Source organism: Coenobita brevimanus, chromosome 1 (assembly GCF_032717465.1).
Source record: "Coenobita brevimanus isolate Jiangsu-jjx chromosome 1, ASM3271746v2, whole genome shotgun sequence".
In the NCBI taxonomy this organism is placed as follows: domain Eukaryota; kingdom Metazoa; phylum Arthropoda; class Malacostraca; order Decapoda; family Coenobitidae; genus Coenobita; species Coenobita brevimanus.
In genome coordinates, this window is record NC_136954.1 from 61,828,331 (window position 1) to 61,848,359 (window position 20,029).

The 20,029-nt window shown below is 44.5% G+C and overlaps 1 protein-coding gene across 1 annotated transcript; it reads right to left on the reverse strand.

Annotated features, from left to right (window-relative positions):
- Positions 1 to 14,078: 14,078 nt before the first annotated feature.
- On the reverse strand, positions 14,079 to 19,825 carry LOC145406223 (uncharacterized). The gene is made up of 3 exons (XM_080277442.1): positions 19,773 to 19,825; positions 16,116 to 16,519; positions 14,079 to 14,459 (listed from the first exon to the last, which is right to left on the reverse strand). The coding sequence occupies exons 2-3, from the start codon at positions 16,347 to 16,349 to the stop codon at positions 14,202 to 14,204; spliced, it is 492 nt and encodes a 163-aa protein (XP_080133568.1). The 5' UTR covers positions 16,350 to 16,519; positions 19,773 to 19,825; the 3' UTR covers positions 14,079 to 14,201.
- Between the last annotated feature and the right edge of the window lie 204 nt (positions 19,826 to 20,029).

Below are 20,029 nucleotides of genomic sequence, written 5' to 3' on the forward strand. Positions count from 1 at the left end.
AGTGATAGGCAGTAGGAAATACAGGCAGAGGAAGGTTATTTATATCGGTGTCACCACATGAAGGCGTCCCTTTCCAACACTAACTCAGATCACAGCTACTTGAATTTTCAAGCTTCTTCACTACAGTACGGTGATTCTTTGTATCTTTTTACCCTCCACCTGCGAAGTCAAAGGAGGGTAATGCTATCACTGGGATCAACAGCTATTGGTGGCGTAGATATATATATATATATATATATATATATATATATATTATTTTGTTCAATTACTCTCTCTCTCTCTCTCTCTCTCTCTCTCTCTCTCTCTCTCTCTCTCTCTCTCCCTCCATTACACTTTTATGACGGAAGAAGCTTTTCCCATCTAGTTCTTGAATTTCCTTGTGAGGTGATTCACATTCTGTTCACCTTTTTGACCAGGTCTCATTTTTTCCATTTTTTTCCCGTTCAGTATGTAATCCTCCTCCTCCTCCTCCTCCTTCTCCTCCTCCTCCTCCTTCTGCTGCTGCTCCTCCTCCTCCTTCTGCTCCTCCTCCTCCTCCTCCTCCTCCTTCTGCTCCTCATTCTCCTCCTTAATATCTTCTTCCAGTCTTCGTGTCCTCACTAACCTTTTTATCTCCTTTCATATTAAACCTTTTCCCCTTTTTTCTGTCTGATTCTCAGTCTGGCTCATTACTCCCCTCCCACACTCACCTCAGCCCTTCCTCCCTCTCCTCATCCCTCCTTCCCCTCCCCATTCTTCACATCCCCCTCCCCCCTCCCCTCTCTTCACCTCCCTTCCCTCTCCTCCATTCCATTCCCCCCCCCCCTCTTCTCGTTCCTCATTTTTCGCCTATTATGCTTTCCTCCTTTCATGACCTCCATTTTCTCTCTCTCTCTCTCTCTCTCTCTCTCTCTCTCTCTCTCTCTCTCTCTCATTTTCTCAGTAATCCTCTATCTCTGCCACAGATCCTCTCATCCTCTCACTCTCTCACTCACTTCCCCCACCCGTCCCCTCCCACATTTGCCCACTGATCCTCTCATCTCTCGCGTTATTCCATCAATCATTTCTAAGCTCCCCCTCTGTCCCCCCCACCTCTCTCTCTCTCTCTCTCTCTCTCTCTCTCTCTCTCTCTCTCTCCTGCTGCTACTATGACCTTTTCCTTTTCTTTTCTTGTACCCATATCATTCTTTTCCCCTCTCACTCATTCCTGCGTTATCACGAGTCTCTGATTAATGTAGTTATATTTTGACTCTGTTATCCTTAGTGACGATGCTGGAAAGGGACAGCTTCTCGTGGTGGCACTGATATGACCAGGTGGCTCCAGTGCCTGAATATGCAAATGTTCCTCAATTCACTCCCTGTCCCCAGATAGAAGGATGACAGTCAGCAGTAGGGTAACTTCAGGCCACAGTCCACTGGGTTCATATTAAGATTAGCCAGGGGTTGTAACTACTACTGCTGCTACTACTACTACTGCAACTAGTACTACTACAACTACTACTACTACGACTACGACTACTATTTTAGTTACAGAGCCTGAATCAGGTGGACTAACAGGGATCTGCTGCACTGATAATTTCTTTACACTTCTGAGGGTTCTGAAATAATACATCGAGAACGGTTCCACTCAGCCTGTTTATTGGTGACTAATTTAGCAAGATCTCAATTGGCTGCTTTGCATGGGTCAACAGATATACAGCAGTTATCTTCCTTGTATTTAAAAAAAAAAAAAAATCGGACGCATAATCATAGTCAATAATTCCTTTACATTTCCTGGTTTCTAATGGAAGAACCAGATTTAAACCCATCTTGATTATATTTATTGTTGAAAAGTTTGGGAAGGTTTCATATATAGGTTTGACTCACTTTCAAGACAGTGTAAAGGAATTATTAACAACATCGGTACACTCACTGTAAGTAGTTCGTCCCAGCTCATACCAAGCTAAACACGTCGAGAGTCAGAGGAAACCCGAAATGAACTCAATGTCACATTTTCGTTTCTGGATATTTCCCGAAGACGAAGTCAAGGGCCTTGGGCAGGTGAACCAGAATTAGAGTTTTCTGCCCGCCTGTTCATTGCTCTCTGATGGCCACAATTATGGGCCAATTTTGACAGTTGACATATCCAGTGATTCTTCTGAAACTGACATTTCTCATGCCAGTGGTCAGCATGCTCAAGTCATCCCCAAGGTCAAAGATCAAGACCATCGAACAAGTTTCTGTATTTACAGGAGTATGGTCATAAAAAAAATAATAAAAAATAAAAAATAAATAAAAACTTTCATTAGAAGGGCGTTCAGGAATCAGTAAATTATGCCTTGATCACAGTTTTGATGCAGCCGACTGGAACTAGGTAAACTGTGAATATAGATAATTAATTAAATATGCACTTCATCTTCGGAACACTAGCGAGGCAACACGCAGCTAGTGTGAACAGACAGTAACCGTAGGAGTGCTGACCATGGTGTCTTGTAGCTAGGTATGGCTAAGGGTCGAATTGTCGGTGGTAAAGGCTTCGTAGCACCTCTTCCACAGCTGTTTGTTATATCAAAGTCGTCTTGACACTCCCGTGTGTTATTTTAATATTGACATAATTTGCATCAGCGACATACAGGAAGGCATTAAAGTGGAACATACAGAATAAATCGCTGAGGAAGAAGTGCTGTGAAGTCTCCAAAGCCACCAGGAATACGGCCCTAGGGAGGAACTTTTGACCGTGACTGTACCCTTCCCTACTCCTCCCTTCTCCCTTAACTTACCCTCTAACCCATGCTTACACTTCCCCTGTCTCTCATACCCTCCCACCCACTCCTTCTCCCCCCTCCCCAGGCCTCAGCCCCCTCATTCTCCGTTTTCAGCCTCTCAGACCCTCTTTTCCATTCTTACGCGTCTTTACTCATCCACTTTCTTTTTCACTCATCTCTATATCTTACCTCCCTACACCTTCCCACTCAGTCCCACTCACCCTCTTTCTTTCACTTCTTTTTTTTTTTTTTTTTTTACTCATGCCTAAGCATCCCCCCTCTCTCCTCCTCTCTTTTCCCTCTCCCCACTCAAGCTGTCTCCTCTCTCCTTTCCTCTCTTTCTCCCCCCTCCCACCCTCCCTCTTTCTCTCCCCTCACGCTTCCTCCTCTCATCCTCTCCCCTCTCCACACTCATCCCCGTCCCTCCCTCAGCCATCTCCCCCGCCGCGTCCGGAGAGCCTATAAAGCCTGGATCTGAAGGCGCTGATCTGGATGTCGTGTATGAGGTGGTTGGCGTAGGTGACATCGTGGCGGGGGCAGGTGGTGGGCGGGGGGGAAGTAGTCACCAGCACGTCCTGAGTGAATGACAGACCTCCACCCACCGGCACCTTGACGCGATACATTCCCGCTCCTGCAAGGCGTGAGTGGCTGGTGTAAATATTGTGCTGTTAAAGCCGGCTGTGCTGAAAAGGACTGTTTTGATCATTACTGTCACTGCTGTCATTGTTGTTATTGTTGTTGTTGTTGTTGGTGGTGGTGGTGGTGTTAGTGGTGGTGATGGTGTTAGTGGTGGTGATGGTGTTAATGGTGGTGGTAGTGGTGATGATGGTAATACTGGTGGTGATAGTGGAAGTGCTTTTTTGTTTTTATCATTATCATTACTGTCATCATCATAATCATCATCATTATCATCATCATCATCATTTTTTGCATCCAACTCTGAATATACCGCACTGTGAAATAGGAAGTCCTTTCCCGAGGTCCAGTCGTCCACCTATGCCACACCAACAAATAGCTGATCCCTGCAGCCCTCACACTTTCCCTGACATTTGGACATTAGTAACCATCATCTCTATCACATTCAGGTCTAGTGTTATATTATTCTCTTTTTACTCTAGCTTGGCCAAAAATTAACATTTTTCCATCTTGACTTCTGAGTTGTAACAGTTGATTAAAGCTAGAATATGTTGCCAGTCATGAAGAAGTGATAGGACATGAATGGAGAGCCGTGGTATTGTCTTTTTCTGCCACTGAGGTACATGTATGAGCTGCAAAATGACAGAAATCTGGGTCTTAAAGATTTTTTTTTTTTTTACAACGTGATGATGGTGATGTGGTGTGTGGAAGGAAGAGATGACGGAGGGGGGTGCAAGGAACAGCGTGGTGGACTGAAGAGGTGAAACAGGCAGTGGCACAAAAGAAGAAAGCATACAATGAATGGGTGAGAAATAGGGGCGTGGAAGAAGTTGAGAGGCGGAAGAGAGAGTTATATGTGGAAAGGAAGAGAGAGGTGAAAAGATTAGTAAGAGAGAGTAAGAAGAGAGTGGATGAGGAATTTGGAAGGAATTTGAGTGTAAAGTGGAGGGACTGTAAGAAAATGTTCTGGAGAGAAGTGAAAAGAGTAAGACAGGGTGGAAGTGAAGTTAGCAGGGGAGTGAAAGATAAAAATGGTAGATTACTAGTGGAGAAGGGAGAAAAAGTGAGCAGATGGAGAGAACACTTTAAGGAATTGTTGAACGTAGAGGATGGAAGTAATGCGAGTATAAGTGGCTGGGGAATGGCTGGGAGAAGGAGGGAGGTGAGAAGACAGGAAGAAATCAGTAGGATAGAAGTTGTGGAAGCAATGAAGAATGTTAAATCGGGGAAAGCCCCAGGAATTGATGGAGTGTGTGGCGAAATGCTGAAGCATGGGGGAGAGATAGTAGTAGAATGGATATGGAAGATGTGCAGATTGGCCTGGGAGGAAGGTAGAGTCCCGGAGGATTGGAAGTCAGGTATAATTATTCCCTTGTACAAAGGAAAGGGGGAAAAAGAAGTGTGTGGTAATCATAGGGACATTTGTCTTCTTAGTATAATAGGAAAAGTGTATGGTAGGATACTTATAGACAGAGTTAGAGAAAGAACAGAGAAATTAGTTGGAGAAGAACAGGGAGGCTTTAGGAAGGGAAGAGGTTGTGTAGATCAGATATTCATTCTTAGATCTTTAGTGGAAAAGTTTCTAGAGAAGGGAAAGAAGTTGTATGCGGCTTTCATGGATTTGGAGAAAGCATATGACAGGGTGGATAGACAAGGATTGTGGAAAGTGTTAAGAATATATGGAGTAGATGGGAAGTTGTTGAATGCTGTGAAGAGTATGTACGATGGTGCGAAGGCTGCAGTGCGTGTGGATGGTGAACTAAGTGAATTTTTCTCTTTGAGAGTTGGTTTGAAACAGGGATGTGTCATGTCTCCATGGTTGTTCAATCTGTACATGGATGGGGTAATAAAAGAGGTACAAGGTAGGGTAGTGGATGTTGGAGTGGCCCTGGTGAGAGAGGATAGTGTTTGGAAACTCCCTGTACTGTTGTTTGCAGATGATACTGTGTTGTTGAGTGAAGACGAAGGGGAGCTGCAAGGTTTGGTTGATGAGTTTGAGAGAGTGTGTAAGAAACGGAACCTAAAGGTGAATGTAGGGAAGGGTAAAGTAATGGTCTTTGAGAGAGGTGAAGTTAGTGAATGTACAGTGAGGTTGGATGGTGAGGAATTGGAAAATGTGAGTACGTTTAAGTATTTGGGTAGTGTGATGAGTAAGGATGGAGGTTTGGAGGGTGAAGTGCTTGAAAGGGTACAGCAGGGAAGAAAGGTTGCTGGTTCCTTGAAAGCAGTGATAAGAAACAGGGAAGTGAGGATGGAAGTGAAAAAGTTACTACATGACAGTATTGTGATACCAACTCTAACGTACGGAAGTGAAGCTTGGACATTGTTGGAAGGACACAAGTCAAGAGTGAGAGCAGTGGAAATGAGTTATTTAAGAGGAGCCTGTGGAGTCACGTGGAGAGACAGGCTGACGAATGAGGATATAAAGGAGCGTTGTGGTGTGGATGTGGATGTGATAGGAAGCGTTATGAGGAACACACTGAGGTGGTTTGGCCATGTGGAGAGGATGGAGGGTGAAAGACTGACGAAGAGAGTGTATGTGAGTGAGGTGGAGGGTGGAAGAGGGAGGGGGAGGCCGAGGATGAGATGGAGGGATGGGGTGGAGAGGTATATGAGAGAGGGGGGTGTGAGTTGGGAGCAGGGTAGTGAAATGGCGGGGGACAGGGCGACTTGGAGGCGATTTGTTTGTGGCCACCCCAAACGGGATTGAGGCGTCTGGCAATAGATAGATAGATAGATAGATGATGGTGCTATACTGAAGAGCAAAGGTCACGGTGCTGTGGAAGTCACATCTACTGAAGAGGAAGAATTACGGTGCTATGGAAATCAAATGTACTGAAGAGCAAGAATTCCGGTGCTATGGAAATCAGATCTACTGAAGAGCAAGAATTGCGGTGCTATAGAAATCAAATCTACAAAGAAGAACAGTAATCTGGTCAAAGTCAAATCCACATATGCTCAGCAGCCGAGATAACACCTGCCATACACACAGTTCCAACCCCACCACCACTCTAGCCTCTACACCATCACCTCTCTTCTCTAACGATAATACACAGTCCCAGCTCCACTATTCTTGCCACTACACCACAGCCTCCCTTCTCTCACGACACGTAATTGGTGTTCTGCTCAAAGAGATGGATTAGGCTGTTGAGGAGAGAAAGTATTTTTGACGATAAGAAGTGCCAGAATAGTCCTAACATATCCTACTTCTTAAATAGAGTTTGAACCGGAAATATACTCTCAAGAAAGGTCTGTGGTGAAAGAAACATTGACAGTGAGAGAGAGAGAGAGAGAGAGAGAGAGAGGGGGGGGGGAGGGAGGGAGGGAGAGAGAGAGAGAGAGAGCGCGAGAGGAATTTTTCTTCTGTAGCGCATTTACTCAACCCTGACAAAAAAAAAAAAAAAAAAAAAAAAAAACCAGCTGCCTAGCAGCGAAGGTGACTCATTGCTACCTTTTAACTAATGCCCGTATTTTAAGTGGCATAGGAGGCTTTGTAGCACCTCTTTCTTAGCGATTTATTCTGCACATATATAAAGTAAATATAGGAGAATTTTAATGTGTCATAGATAAAGTCAATCGCCAAGGAAGAGATACCGCGACTTGGTATTCAAGACAAAGTGGCCTTCAGATAAAAACAGACTGGCTATACTTCAATATTCAATGTCCATTGATCTATATCTGTTTTTTTGTTTATCTGTGAATCGGTCTGTTTGTGTGTCTGTATCTATCCATATGTCTACTTTGTCTTTGTCTGTCTGTCGATCTGTTTATCTCTGTACCTTTCTGTCTGTATTTATCTCTCTTTGTGTCTCTACCTATCTGTCAATCCATCTGTTTATTCTGTCCATTTCTATGTGTTCAGACCTATACCTGTGATTATCCATGTGTCTTTAGCTGTCACACCCGTAGCTCACCGCTATTGTTCGTTCATCTTAACTTGGCCCAGATTTTCGTCCTATTGTGGCTTATTTCACGTAGTTCAGTGGCAGAAAAATACAGTGCCTTGTTTTTACATCCATTCCGTAGCACTTCTTCGTGACTAGCATTCAATTCTTGCATTAATCTCTAGTTAACAGCTCAGCACTCAAGAAGGAGAGACGACAATTTTAGGCCAAGTTAAGTGGAATGAGTGTAGATTTCTTACCTCTTTCTAGTCTGCTCTCACGCAGGGGGTCTCGCCTCATTTATTTATTTATTTATTTATTTATCTTTTTAATTTTGTTTCATTGTATTTTATTTCGTTTTATAACCTCCAAGGAGATATTGTTTTTAGGCATGTTTTGGTAATCCTGTTAAATAATACTATAGATACTACTGATACTGAAGGAGTCCCATCTGAGGAACAAGTAATATGAATCGGGGCGAAACATTTCAAAAGTTAAGTTCCAGGGGTGAGTGGCTACTGTGCTTTGGTGGATGCATGTGCTGAGTGCTGTTGTTCATTTGTTCATCGAGTAGTAGTGCTTTGATGGATGTGCTGAGTGCTTTTGTTCATTTGTTCATTGAGTAGTAGTGCCTTGGCGGAGATATGTGCTGAGTGCTTTTATTCATTTGTTCATCGAGTGGTGGGTATAGATGCTGAGTGCTTTTGGTTCATTTGTTTCACGTCGATAAAGGTTTAGTAACATATTTCCAGCAACCTTTTCAGTAAATTAACGCCTATATTACTTTTTCTCGCTACTACTTTAATCGGTTTACTTTCCTCTGACGGAACGGGGTCACTCCTACAGCTTCAATAATAAGTCACGGTTGAATGATTTGCGATGAACCTTGGTTATGAGGTAGAAATGAGTCTCCTTGGTTACTAGCCAAGTTAACTCTACAGTCTGACTACACGGCTATGAATTGGGCTGAATCTTCGCCAGGTTAGAATGAATGCACTGTAGATATATTTTTAACCTCAGTGCCTTTCTTAGTGAAGAGATTAAGAAAATTCTGGCAACTCCTTCAGTATCGTAGCGTCTTATTTATATTTTGTTTTTACCCCCACCAGGTAGTTTTCTTCAATTTACAAAGGGCGTCTCGTAGTGGTGGGTGTGGGAATTGTATGCAGGAACCCATTCAGTAGTCTAATGCCTCGTGTCGCTTTATTTATGATTTTGTTAACCTTGGGAATGATCGGAGGCGTTAACTTACAGTCGTCATTAAACCCTTTTGTGCGAGAGCTCTTTCCTGAGGTGATAAAATGCTTGTTGTTGTGTTGTTGTTGTTGTTGCATGAATGGTGAGGGAATGAGAGTGTGGTTCATTCAGTTGGGCAGACTTTTTTTTTTTTTTTTTTTTTGGGGGGGGTGCTCTCTGGATCCAACCTTATCCCATCCAAGGGTGGGAAATGAAGTGCGGATGATGATGATGATGCAACCCCTGGCTAATTTAAATGTGAACCCCTCGAACTGCATGCTGACCTTGCCTTTTGCGTCCACCATCCTTCTTGCATGCAGAGGATAGGAAGGAGTTGAGGGATGTTGCATAACCGTGCACCAGAGCCACCCGGATATATCGATACCACCACGAGAAGGCGTCCCTCACCAGCGCAAAAGTAGCTTGATTAAGCTAAAAATGAGATGTAATTGTAGTGGTGCGATTATTGGTTATCAGCTCCTCATGGGGTGTAATAAGATGTCTGTCAAAGTCTTCACTGTTAAGCATCCAATCGATTATCTGATGATGGAGAATACTGAGCACTCCTTTATTTAGAGATGGTAATTGTTCCGTTTACAGTAATGTTGGTGGGGGATATTGGAGGGGAGACTGACGATGAAACAGGGGATAGTGAAGATGAGAATAATGATGGTGGGGCATACATGGCTGGAAACAGAATGATGATGATGATGGTTTTTAGATTCTACTCACTCCCATTGACAAACTGGTAAAGTAAGTAAATGTTCCCCCGAGCTAGACCTTATTAGATCATACAGCCCTACTAGGTGACAGGAGGGCGCTACCCCTTCCGGCATGGCAGCTATTGGGCGTGGTTCGAACTCACGACCCCCCGGTCCCGATGATGATGATAATTATTGTGATTATGCTCGTTCCTGGATTCAGCCTATTAGCTCTGACTCTGTGTAAAAATGAGTTAGGATGATGATGATGAATTCTGCCCACTCCCATTACAGTGTGGAGAAGAGATGAGATGCTGATGTTGGTGGTAATGATGAGCTCTGTATTGAGTCATTTCCCATTAACGTAGTGAGAATATAGTGATGATGATGATGATGATAATAATGACTTTTTTTCCAGGCTTGATGAATAATGGTTTTCCTCTGGTACTTGGCTGCATGGGAATCATCAAGGACCACTGTGTGGAGAATAGTTAAATAACGTTAAGGAGACAGCAAACAGATGATTGACAGCGTGAGGTAAGAACAAGTCTCCTCTTTCTCTGTCAACAAAAAAACTTCCTCCTCCTCTTCCTCCTCCTCCTCCTCCTCCCCATCATCATCATCATCATCATCATGTTTCCCACTAATGTAACCTATGGGGGGACGGGTTAGGATTTAGTTGGGATCTCCACATAGGCAGCATAAAATAGTCAGACGCTGGCATGAACGAACTTTTAAAGGTAGATTTAAGAAGAAATTAGGTTGTCAAAATTCAGATGATCAAGAGAACTGGGAGAATAATATGAAACTGGGGTGTGAGATTGACGGAACTTCATATTAGGAGGGAAGTTTACGCAAGGAGAACCTTCATGTCTCTGGAATAAATTATACCCACATACTGAAGTTGTGTGGATTGTGAAGCTAATGAGAAGTGTGGATCCTGGAGTGCATTGTTGTGTATGGAAGGGCTTGGAGTGAGAGGTAAGGGAGCCTATGTGACGCCCTCCCTGTCGCAAAACGGAGGAGGATGAAGTTTAGGATTGGGACATTCACAGCCTGCAACCCATTTGGTTCACATTCAGATGAACCTGGGGCTGCAGCTAACCTACTACTACTACTACTGCTACTGCTACTACTACAGCTGCTACTACTGAACAATTGGGGATGATGTAACCTGCATTTATTGTAGGGACAGGCGGTAGTGAGAGGTGCATGGAACGTGTATATATTTTAATGAGAAAAGGAAGAACCCAAGGCTGAGAACCTGTATAACTTGTCTCATGAAGAAAATTGAACAAAATCAGAAAAAAGGCTGATATAAGGGACAGTCCTTTTAAACGGTGTGTACCTAATGCGTTGAAGACTGGATGTCATAAGCAGTGGAAGACAGACTAAGGAAAACGGCTCCAGAGTTGATTGGTTGCATACATTAATTACTGAGAGTACAGGTTTATTCTTGCATTAGAAAGTATAAATGTATGCGTGTATTTATGTCGGAGGTGACAGTGAGAAGTTTTCATGGCTGATGTGTATGCAGATGATATAGTGGTTTGAGGTGTATAGTGTGTGTGTGTATATATGTGTGTGTGTGTTTGTGTGTGTGTTTTGGGCTGACCTGTGACGTGTGAGAGGAGTAGCCCCGCCGGCAGGAGCGTGGTAGCCGAGGGGTCGAGGCGTCCGTCCAGGCGCTGCCACTGTGGGGGCCTCGGGGGGGCACCCACCACGGGGAAGGGCAGGAGCACTGTGCCCCCTCGCCGCACCGCAAGACACTTGGGCAGCGGCAGGATGCGGAAGGAGGGCCTGAAGTACCAGAGTGTGGTGGCGTCTGCGGCCAAGATACGGTGACCTGCCCTTAGAGAACACGTGTAGCGCCCCGCCAGGCCAGGTCTAAACCCCCGCACCACCAGGTAGGCGTGTGGCACCCCCGCTCCGGGTTGCACCGCCGCCCACACCCGCGCCCCGCCCCTCCACCCTGGCACAGTCCTGCCCCTGGGGTCTGTCCACATCACGGACATGTCCCGCTCCGTCCACCACGGACCCCACTCGCTCCCGTCCCCGGCGAAGCAGTAGAGGAAGCTGTCCTGCCCGCCGCTCAGCACTGCGTTCGTGCCATTGATGATGGTGAGGGGGATTTCTTGAGCCGTCACCTTCACCCCCATCACCATCATCATCACTATCACTACCATCGTCTTTATTTTCAGACCTCCACGCACCCCATCATCTTCTTCATACATTTTTCGTCCCTCACTATTTCTCTCTCTCTCTCTCTCTCTCTCTCTCTCTCTCTCTCTCTCTCTCTCTCTCTCTCCTCTGATTCAAGTCCTGGGGTGAGGCAGGTTGAGAGTGCGACCCTGTGAGTGAGACCGGTGTGGAGGTAGGATGAGGTAGGTGTGCGAGGCAGGGAGAGGCAGGTTAGAGTGAGGCTGGATGTGAGAGAAATGAGAGAGGTAGAGCCAGGGGGAGGCATGCGCGTTGGAGAGAGGAGGAGGAGGAGGGGAAAGGAGGGAGGAGGGAAGTAGGACGTGAGGAGGGTATATGTAGCACTTGACTTGGGTTGGCACACGCACACACACACACACACACACACACACACACACACACACACACACACACACACACACACACACACACACACACTCGACCTTTAACTAAGAGTTACATTATGTATCACCTGTGAAAACAGTTGCAGGTTAATATTCTTGTTACTAATTTCTCTTCATTGTTTAATTAAGTTAAACTTTTATCATCAAATCTTCAGATTTTATTATCTGAACGTCTCCCGGTCATAACGTAATTTTCATTGTAATTCTGCATTATCTTTGAATATACTTTGGGTTTCATTCTCTCGGGATTTTTCTTGGAAAGCTCATATGAAGTCTTTTGTAAAATCTACTTCCAAGAGATTAGGTGTGCTAAGCCCACTCCGTGCCTTCTTTCCCCCGGGATAGTTGGTGACTTTATACAGGGGTCTTAATCGCTCCTCTGTCGAGTACAAGTGTCATGTGTGGGGAGGCTTCTTACATACAGCTCTTCTCAACAAGGTGGAGTTGAAGCGTTTCGTCTCATTAATTCTCCCCCATTTTTTGGCTTCCTTGAACCTCTGTCTTTTCGCCGCACTGTTGCATCCTTATCTCTTTTCTGTCGTTACTTCAATGGTCACTGCTTTGAACTGTTTGCTTGCATTCCTAGCACTACCACGGCGGGGGCTTGGCAACCGTTTGGCAGCAAATTCTCATTCTTTTTCTCTCCAACTCTAATGCAAGAGTCAACCGTTACTCCCAGTCCTTCACGTATGTAACAGGTCAACCCTGGAACGTCTTCTGTCTCTGTTTCCTATTGCCAATAACCTCCAGTCTTTTAAATGAAGTGTGTCTAGGTATAACGAAGTGAATCACCTTGATTTTTTCTTTTTCTTTGAGGGAACAATCTTGCAGCCGGTTAGCCTTTGGTTCCATTTTCCTTGCGTTAAAAGAAAAAAAAAAACTTCGACCAGATGATCATATTGAACATAGGCGGGATGTAGTAGTAATAGTAATAGCTGTAGTACTAGTAGTAGTAGTAATAGTGGTAGCATTAGTAGTACCGGTAGTAGTAGTAGTGGTAATAGTAGTAGCCCCAGGTTCATCAGAAACGCGATACCAATGGATTGCAGGCTTAAGCTGTCCTCCTGCAGTACACCATCCCAGTTTTGGTGATAGAAAGTAGATGAGGGACGTTTTATAGCCAGGCAATTGAGCCACCTGGTTATATCGGTGTCACCACGTGAAGGCATCCCTCTCCAGCACCTATCTAGTAGTAAAGAGCTTATTTAATTAAGTCAACACCAAACTCCCTTAACTTGTAGATTGTTCCTTTAGCTGAATAAAAATCGTGAGGGGAAAACAGGAATAAGAAAAATCCAGTCCTGGTAAGAAAAGGGGTAATTCGCTTGAACCTTGCGCTGATAGACTAACTACTTTTTCTTTCCAGCTAAGTTCATTATTAACTCTATGCTGGTGACACTCTCTCTCTCTCTCTCTCTCTCTCTCTCTCTCTCTCTCTCTCACACACACACACACACACACACACACACACACACACACACACACACACACACACACGCACAATATTCTTTAATATTTACTTCATCCCATACGATGATGGTGATGGTCCATCAGTCATTCTGTTGCCAGACGCCTTAATCCCGGAAGGGGTGGTCACAAACAAATCGCTTCCATGTCGCCCTGTCCTCGCCATTTCGCTGCCCTCCCCCCAGTTGATGGCTAAATATAATCATTTTTTCACATTAATTCTCATCCTGTCACATGTATCTTGCTTAATGTTGTAACCTCAGTATATCTTCGCATCCCATCCTTGCATGGGCGTAATACAGAGGTTAGCCCCTATTTAGGAATTATAGCTAATATGCAAAAGTTGGCTATACCAGCCACTCATTTTCACAGTTTATTTTCACTCCAACGATTAACATGTCTGTCGCATTCTGTTCTATTTTGTGTATTTTTTGTAATTATTATTAATGTTTTCATAATTATTATTATTATTATTATTATTATTATTATTAATGTGCATTTCTCTATTTACCGTTTCAGTGTGGTGACATATTATTCATTTTATATGTAGCTATTACCTCCAGACGATTCCTTTCAGCTTAGGGGATTTTTTGAACTGAGGGTAGTAGTTATAGCCTTCGTTAAATCCTGTCAGCTAAATAAAATCATCTGGCTATAGTAAGTAATGTAAATGAAAAAAAAAGAAAAGAACACTACTACGTTTAAGCCTGACAGTAATCATGGAAAAAATAACAGCAACTCATTTTTTTTTTTTTTTTGCTTTATTTTTAAATTCCCCACACCATGTATTAAAGAGATTGAGACGATGATGATGATGATGATGATGATGATTATGATGATGAATATGAATTCTTAAACTTAGCTATGTGATGAATTCTTAAACTTAAAACCAGTCTTCATTTTGCTTTCATTGTATCACATTTGAGTAGAACAAGGGCTTATTCACCATAATCAAGTAATGGCTGTTTCATGTAGCAGCGGAAGCGTCATGTTTGCTGCTGCTTTTTGCCCAGTTGTCTTGCCCTTAAATCGGCCTCTTACAAACGTTGCTCTGTACGCAGGAGTCAAAACAACACAAGAACCCTTCAACGCACGCGTCGTCAATGCTACAGGAGGCTGGAGGAGATCTGAGGCGTGTTCTGGAGGCGGTGCAGGAGGGCCGGGCGGGGGGACAGCTACCACCTCCTGTGCTGCCACCTGACACTGGGACTGGAAAAGACAAGCGAGGTAAGAGCATTATACTGTAGTCACTTTGATTTGCCCTAGAAATAGCCACCTTTCAGTTTTGAATGCTGAGTTGCAATAATGAATTAATACCAGCGTATGATGCTAGTCACGGAGAAATGCTTTGGAAAGGATATAAAGCCGTAGCCTTTTATGTAGCCTTTTTTTTTTTTTTTTTCCGCCACTGAGCAGTGGTGTAACCAAAGGGAATGGCCATGGCCACCCCTGAAATATGTCTGGCCACCCCCAAGTTCTTGGACCGAACCATGAGGTTTGGCCACACCATTTCAAAGATCTTAGCTACACCCCAGCATGCCGCTGAGCCACGTTAGATAAACTGCAAAACGATGGAATTTCGGGCCAAGTTAAGGAGAAAGAATTATATTCTTAATATCTTTTATTTCATCAACACCGTTATTTGTTTTATTCCTACTGGTTGCTTCATCGTCCCATTTTTAAATCCTCCTTTTATGTTCTTGTGTTATACTGGATGCTGTGTCGCGTCAGAAAAAGCAAAACTTGATATGGAAATGAATCGTTTATCAGTGATTTACCTCATTAGTTATTTTAATCCTATTCGATATTGTTCCATTAGCATTATCTATTATAGCACTATGTGAGGGGCGGCAGAGAAAGCAAACTAGGTAAAATCTATTATTATTATTATTATTTATTATTTTTTTTTTTACTTGTATTCTTCATTATTATAATCTCAGTAGTCGCTTCATCCCTTCATTGATTGTTACCCATTTTCTGTTTGCACCCGAAGCTGTAGGGCGACGGAGCAAACAAAATTAGTTAGAGAAAATGGTTTATCGTCTTTTTTTTCCCATATCATGTATCAGTTTAGTCCCCCCTAATCGTATTATCATGTATTATAATATATACTACCCGTTTTCTACGTATTCTTGCCACTTATTTTGTAGTGTCGTGAGAAAAAGAGAGAGAGAGAGAGAGAGATAATTTAGCCCTACTGGTTTCTTCATGCACTGTATTATAATATGTATTCAACCAGTCTTTTGCCCGTTCATGCCATTTATTTTATAGTGTCGTGCAGTAAGAGAGAGAGAGAGGGAGAGAGACATCTGCTATTATTTTCTTACCGAAACGGTTTTTTCAGTTTCAAATGTATGCTCTGAAATGGCACTGTATGCTCTCTCTCTCTCTCTCTCTCTCTCTCTCTCGCTCGCTCGCTTGCGCGCGCGCGCGTGTAAATCACCGGGTCGGTCAGGATCACTTGATGGTCGTGATCGTCAGCTTTTACCCTCCCGGAAGGGAGCTGAGAGCTCATATAGTCCGATCTAAGGGCAAGGCTGTGACCTTCACACACGCACACACCCGTCCCCTTGCTCAAGGGGGACAGTAACCACCCACTTCGTCAGTGAAACTTTTCGCAACCTGAGCGAGGCGCGAACTCCCGTCCACCAGTTGGCATGCGAGAACGTTACCACTGCACCAGCGAGCGGTGTGTGTGTGTGTGTGTGTGTGTGTGTGTGTGTGTGTTGTAAAGAGAGATTGTGGATAAGGTATAGAAGACACTGAGTACAAGGCATACAAATGAGGAAGTTAATGTGTGTGTGTGTGTGTGTGTGTGTGTGTGTGTGTGTGTGTGTGTGTGTGTGTGTGTGTGCTGGCGCTCACCTGAACCACTGGAGCTGGAGACGGCGCTGGTAGTGAAGGTGTTGGAGGAGCTGCTGCTTCTCCCTCCAAAGGTGTTTGTGTCCCCCACTCCAAACAGCCCACCTCTTCCTCCAGTGTTGCCCACAAATCTGTCACCTCCAAAGCCTCCTCTGTTGCCTCCAAAACCTCCAAAACTTCCTCCTCTACCTCCAAAGCCTCCGCCTCTACCTCCAAATCGATCCCAGTTTCCTCCATGCCCTCCCCACCTTCCTCCCCCGTAGTGTTGGCCTCTGAATGGACCTCCCCCACCCCCGTGTCCCCATCCTCCACCGTAGAAGGCGTCCACGGTGAGGAAGATTGGCAGGAGGAGGAGGAGGAGGATTGGCTTAACGAGGAGGCGCGACTGTGCCATTCCTTTAGTTTATCTGGAAGGAGAGTCAGGGAGAAAATTCTGTTAAACTAGCAGGGCAGCCTGAAGTTAGTGCGCGTCCACTTCAAATGCTTGTTGGTGCGGGTGGGTATGGACTGGAGTTTTTCATTACTGTGACCGATATAAATAGCCCCACTGGACGCGGGCGGATGCGGGCGTGTACTCCTTTCCTGCAACCACGTGCGCTGTCAAGCATGTGGACGCACTCTGACCCAGATAGCAAAGTTAAGGGCATAGATTATTAAAAGATTATTCTGCGCGTCCTGGAAACCCTCATAAAAATACTCCTCCTCCGCCCCCACTTCCACGCATAAAAAGATGCGCTGGACAAAAACCTGTCTCCGGCCTGAGCAGTTTCAGTGACGTAAGTGGGTAATCCTCCGGTATAAAAACTAGAATCGCAAAACCTGTCTCCTGTTTTGTGTATGCTGGAACAAACTTTTAGCTCTATTTTTGATGCTGAAAAACTGGTTGTGCATAACGAGCAGACAGACAGCCTTTCAACTCTGTTTTAATACTGAAAACTGTGGCCGTGCATAACGAATAAGCAGACATTAAGCTGTATTTTGATGCTGAAAACGACATGCATAATGAACAGGCAAACTGACGGATACTCAGACGTTCAGAAAGAATAACTGATGAATTCGCTCGGGGAGGAAAAAAAAAAATCCCTCTTTTTCACGTCTTCGTATACGTTTTCCTCTTGTATCCATCAGTGAGCCGCAGTCTTGACCTATTCGATATGGCGATGCTTATCTTCTCGGTACTATCAAATAATTTTATTCCGTTTTGGAGAGAGGAAAAACCCCCTTCGTAGTTTAGGCTACCACTTCAGTGCGATGACTTTTTCTTATTTCTTTTTTTTTTTTCTTTTTTTTTTTCCTAGCACGTGATGGTTTACAGGATATTCGGTTCAGTGGAGAACCCCCCGTAGCGAAGGTTTCAAAGAGGTGATTAGGTGATTCATAGCAGTAGCCACAAAGTCACTTCTAAATTCTATGTTGTAACACCATGATTCACCTCCTTCCGTTCCAACACGCCCTCCTTGGTCCACTTCAGCCAGTTTTCCCTCCTGCCTTCGTTCTCAGTCTTCCTCGCCCCATTCTCTCATCGCGTTTCGTACTCTGTCCTGTTTGTTTTGTTGGTCTTCGTCAGTCCTTGACCTCTTTTTTGCACACACTAAAGTCTAATTATTTGACTTCGTCCCCTGACGTTCCCATCACCCTCACCTCTGCACAATCCCATCCATCTCGTTCTCAGTTTTGCTGTCCATACACGTCCATCACCTTTGCATCTACACACTCCTTTCCATCTCGTTCTCTGTCTGCCTCTCCATGCGCTCTCACGCCATGCGCGTCTACGTACTCCGTCCACACACTCCATTTCTTCTCGGCCTTCCTTATCTTACCCTTCCAACACGTTCATTCCTTTACAATCATTCGTAACATATCACTTCGCACTGTCTTCGTCTTCTCATTCTCCCGCCACTTTCGCCTCTACACACTTCCCTTTCTATTGTTCTCGGTCTTCCTCCTCTCATTCTGTTTATCTACCGCCCTCCTGCTCTCTCTGATGTCCAAGGCTTAGCAGAAAAATTCGTTTTAACCCCTTCAGTATCATGGCAGTTTTGTTTTATCCCCACCATCCCCAGACGACTCCGTACTGCTTAGGATGGACTTTTGGCTGTGAAAGGGTTAGTACGAGTCTTCATTAACCCCCTCACTGCCATGACGACTCTCCATATGTATTCCTGCCACCCTTAGACGACTTTGTTCTGTTTAAGAAAGACCTCTCGTGGTGGAAGGGTAACTATACCTGTTACCGACTGTTTCTGTTCTGCACGGTGGCCTCAGTATTTTATTCTTGCCGCGCAGACGATTGTATTTTCAGCATAGGTTTTTTTTTTTTTTTTTTTTTTTTTTTTTGCTGAGGGGGTTAGAGTAACTTGTACCTGGATGGACTGGATACGACCTTCATTAATCGTTCACTAGTAGGAGTAGTGTTAGCCTTAGGTCCATCAGATATGTGAACGTGGTGGAGCGCGGGATGAAGTGGCCTTTCTCTTGCAGTCTACCAACCTCCTTTTAGGGGACAGGGAGAAAATTATGGGACGTTTGTATAACCAGGCAGAGCGGCGGGTCATTTACATCAGTGCCACTGCGAGAAGGCGTCCCTCTGCAGTACCATCCCGTTCAGTACAAGAGATATTTATCAAGTTGAATCAAGTAGCCAAAGGTAGCTAGGAAAGGAAAAAAATGTCACGGCATAGCTGGGATTAATGCGTAGTGCCAATTATGCTCCCCTGTTTGGCAAGGGTTCGCCTGGGAAGCACGTGGGATCCGGGGAATACTGGCTAAACCTGATCCACGGCGAAAAAAAAAAATAAAGATAAAAAATAAAAGAAGATGAGAGAGGAGGAGCGGGAGGTGGTGAGAGGAAGATGGGATGTAGGGCTGGAGAAAGAGAGGGTTAGAGAGAGAAGGAGAGCATAGGTGAAATTAAAGCTTGAGAGAGAGAGAGAGAGAGAGAGAGACCAACCAAAGCCGCGTTCGTTCATGTACTTTTCCACATCATCCTTCTCTTCGTCTTTGAAAACTGGGGAGTGAGGGATTGACCAGAGGACTATCAAAGGCCGCGTCTACACAAAAGGTTGCTGGTTGGGGCGGGAGATTTGCATCACTATCTTACTCGTATATAAATAGCCTCAATGGATGAGGCGGAAACTTCTGTGGAGTATAGTGGTACAGTCATGTTCCCGCCAACAAGAATGTGGTTTGGTCGCGCATTGAGATAAGTGGAAGATGGAACAAGTAATCTAGATAAACGTGAAGGAATGAAGTAAGGAAGTATAAGAGGAAGAGTCGTGTATTGTGGAGGAGGGATCGTTAATGAACAGGGATACTTAGATAACTAGGGGAATGATGGGTACATACTTAGATAACTAGGGGAATGATGGGTACAGTGGCAGCGAAGAGGGGGGGGGAATAAATGAGGATGTGTATGAGGAAGGGTTGTCACTGAGTAGAAAATTTTTTCTTAGTCTACCCTGGTGTCTCACCAGGTATCCAGTTCCACCTCACACAAGGAAGTTATGTAAGTTAATCTTGTTCCGCTAGCATATTCTCGCCCTCTCTTTCTCTCTCTACACACACACACACACACACACACACACACACACACACACACACACACACACACACACACACACACACCTTCCTCTCCTCTCCTTGTCCCTCACCCCAACCTACCTGAGCACCCACAAGATCAATCTCCAGCAACGTCAGTCCTTCCTTCCCGGTTCCTCACTCCATACTGAATCCCAAGGTCCATTGCCGTCCTTAAAGTAGCCTGGAGTTAACTGGATGTGGGGGAATTACTAGGGGGATTTCCCGGGGTGCAGGGGAAGTGTCCTTACATCTGGGGGAAAGGAAAACCCGGGAGTGAAATAGTTATGGAAGGGATGAAGGAAACCGGGGTGATGAATAGTAAAAAAGTAGAGTACGGT

Excerpts from the sequence above, each read along its gene's own strand:
- LOC145406223 (XM_080277442.1), bottom strand. The coding sequence starts at position 16,349 with ATGGAGGAAACTGGGATCGATTTGGAGGTAGAGGCGGAGGCTTTGGAG. Across the intron at positions 14,460-16,115 it reads CTCCAGCTCCAGTGGTTCAG|TCCCAGTGTCAGGTGGCAGC; the intron begins GTGAGCGCCAGC and ends TGTCTTTTCCAG.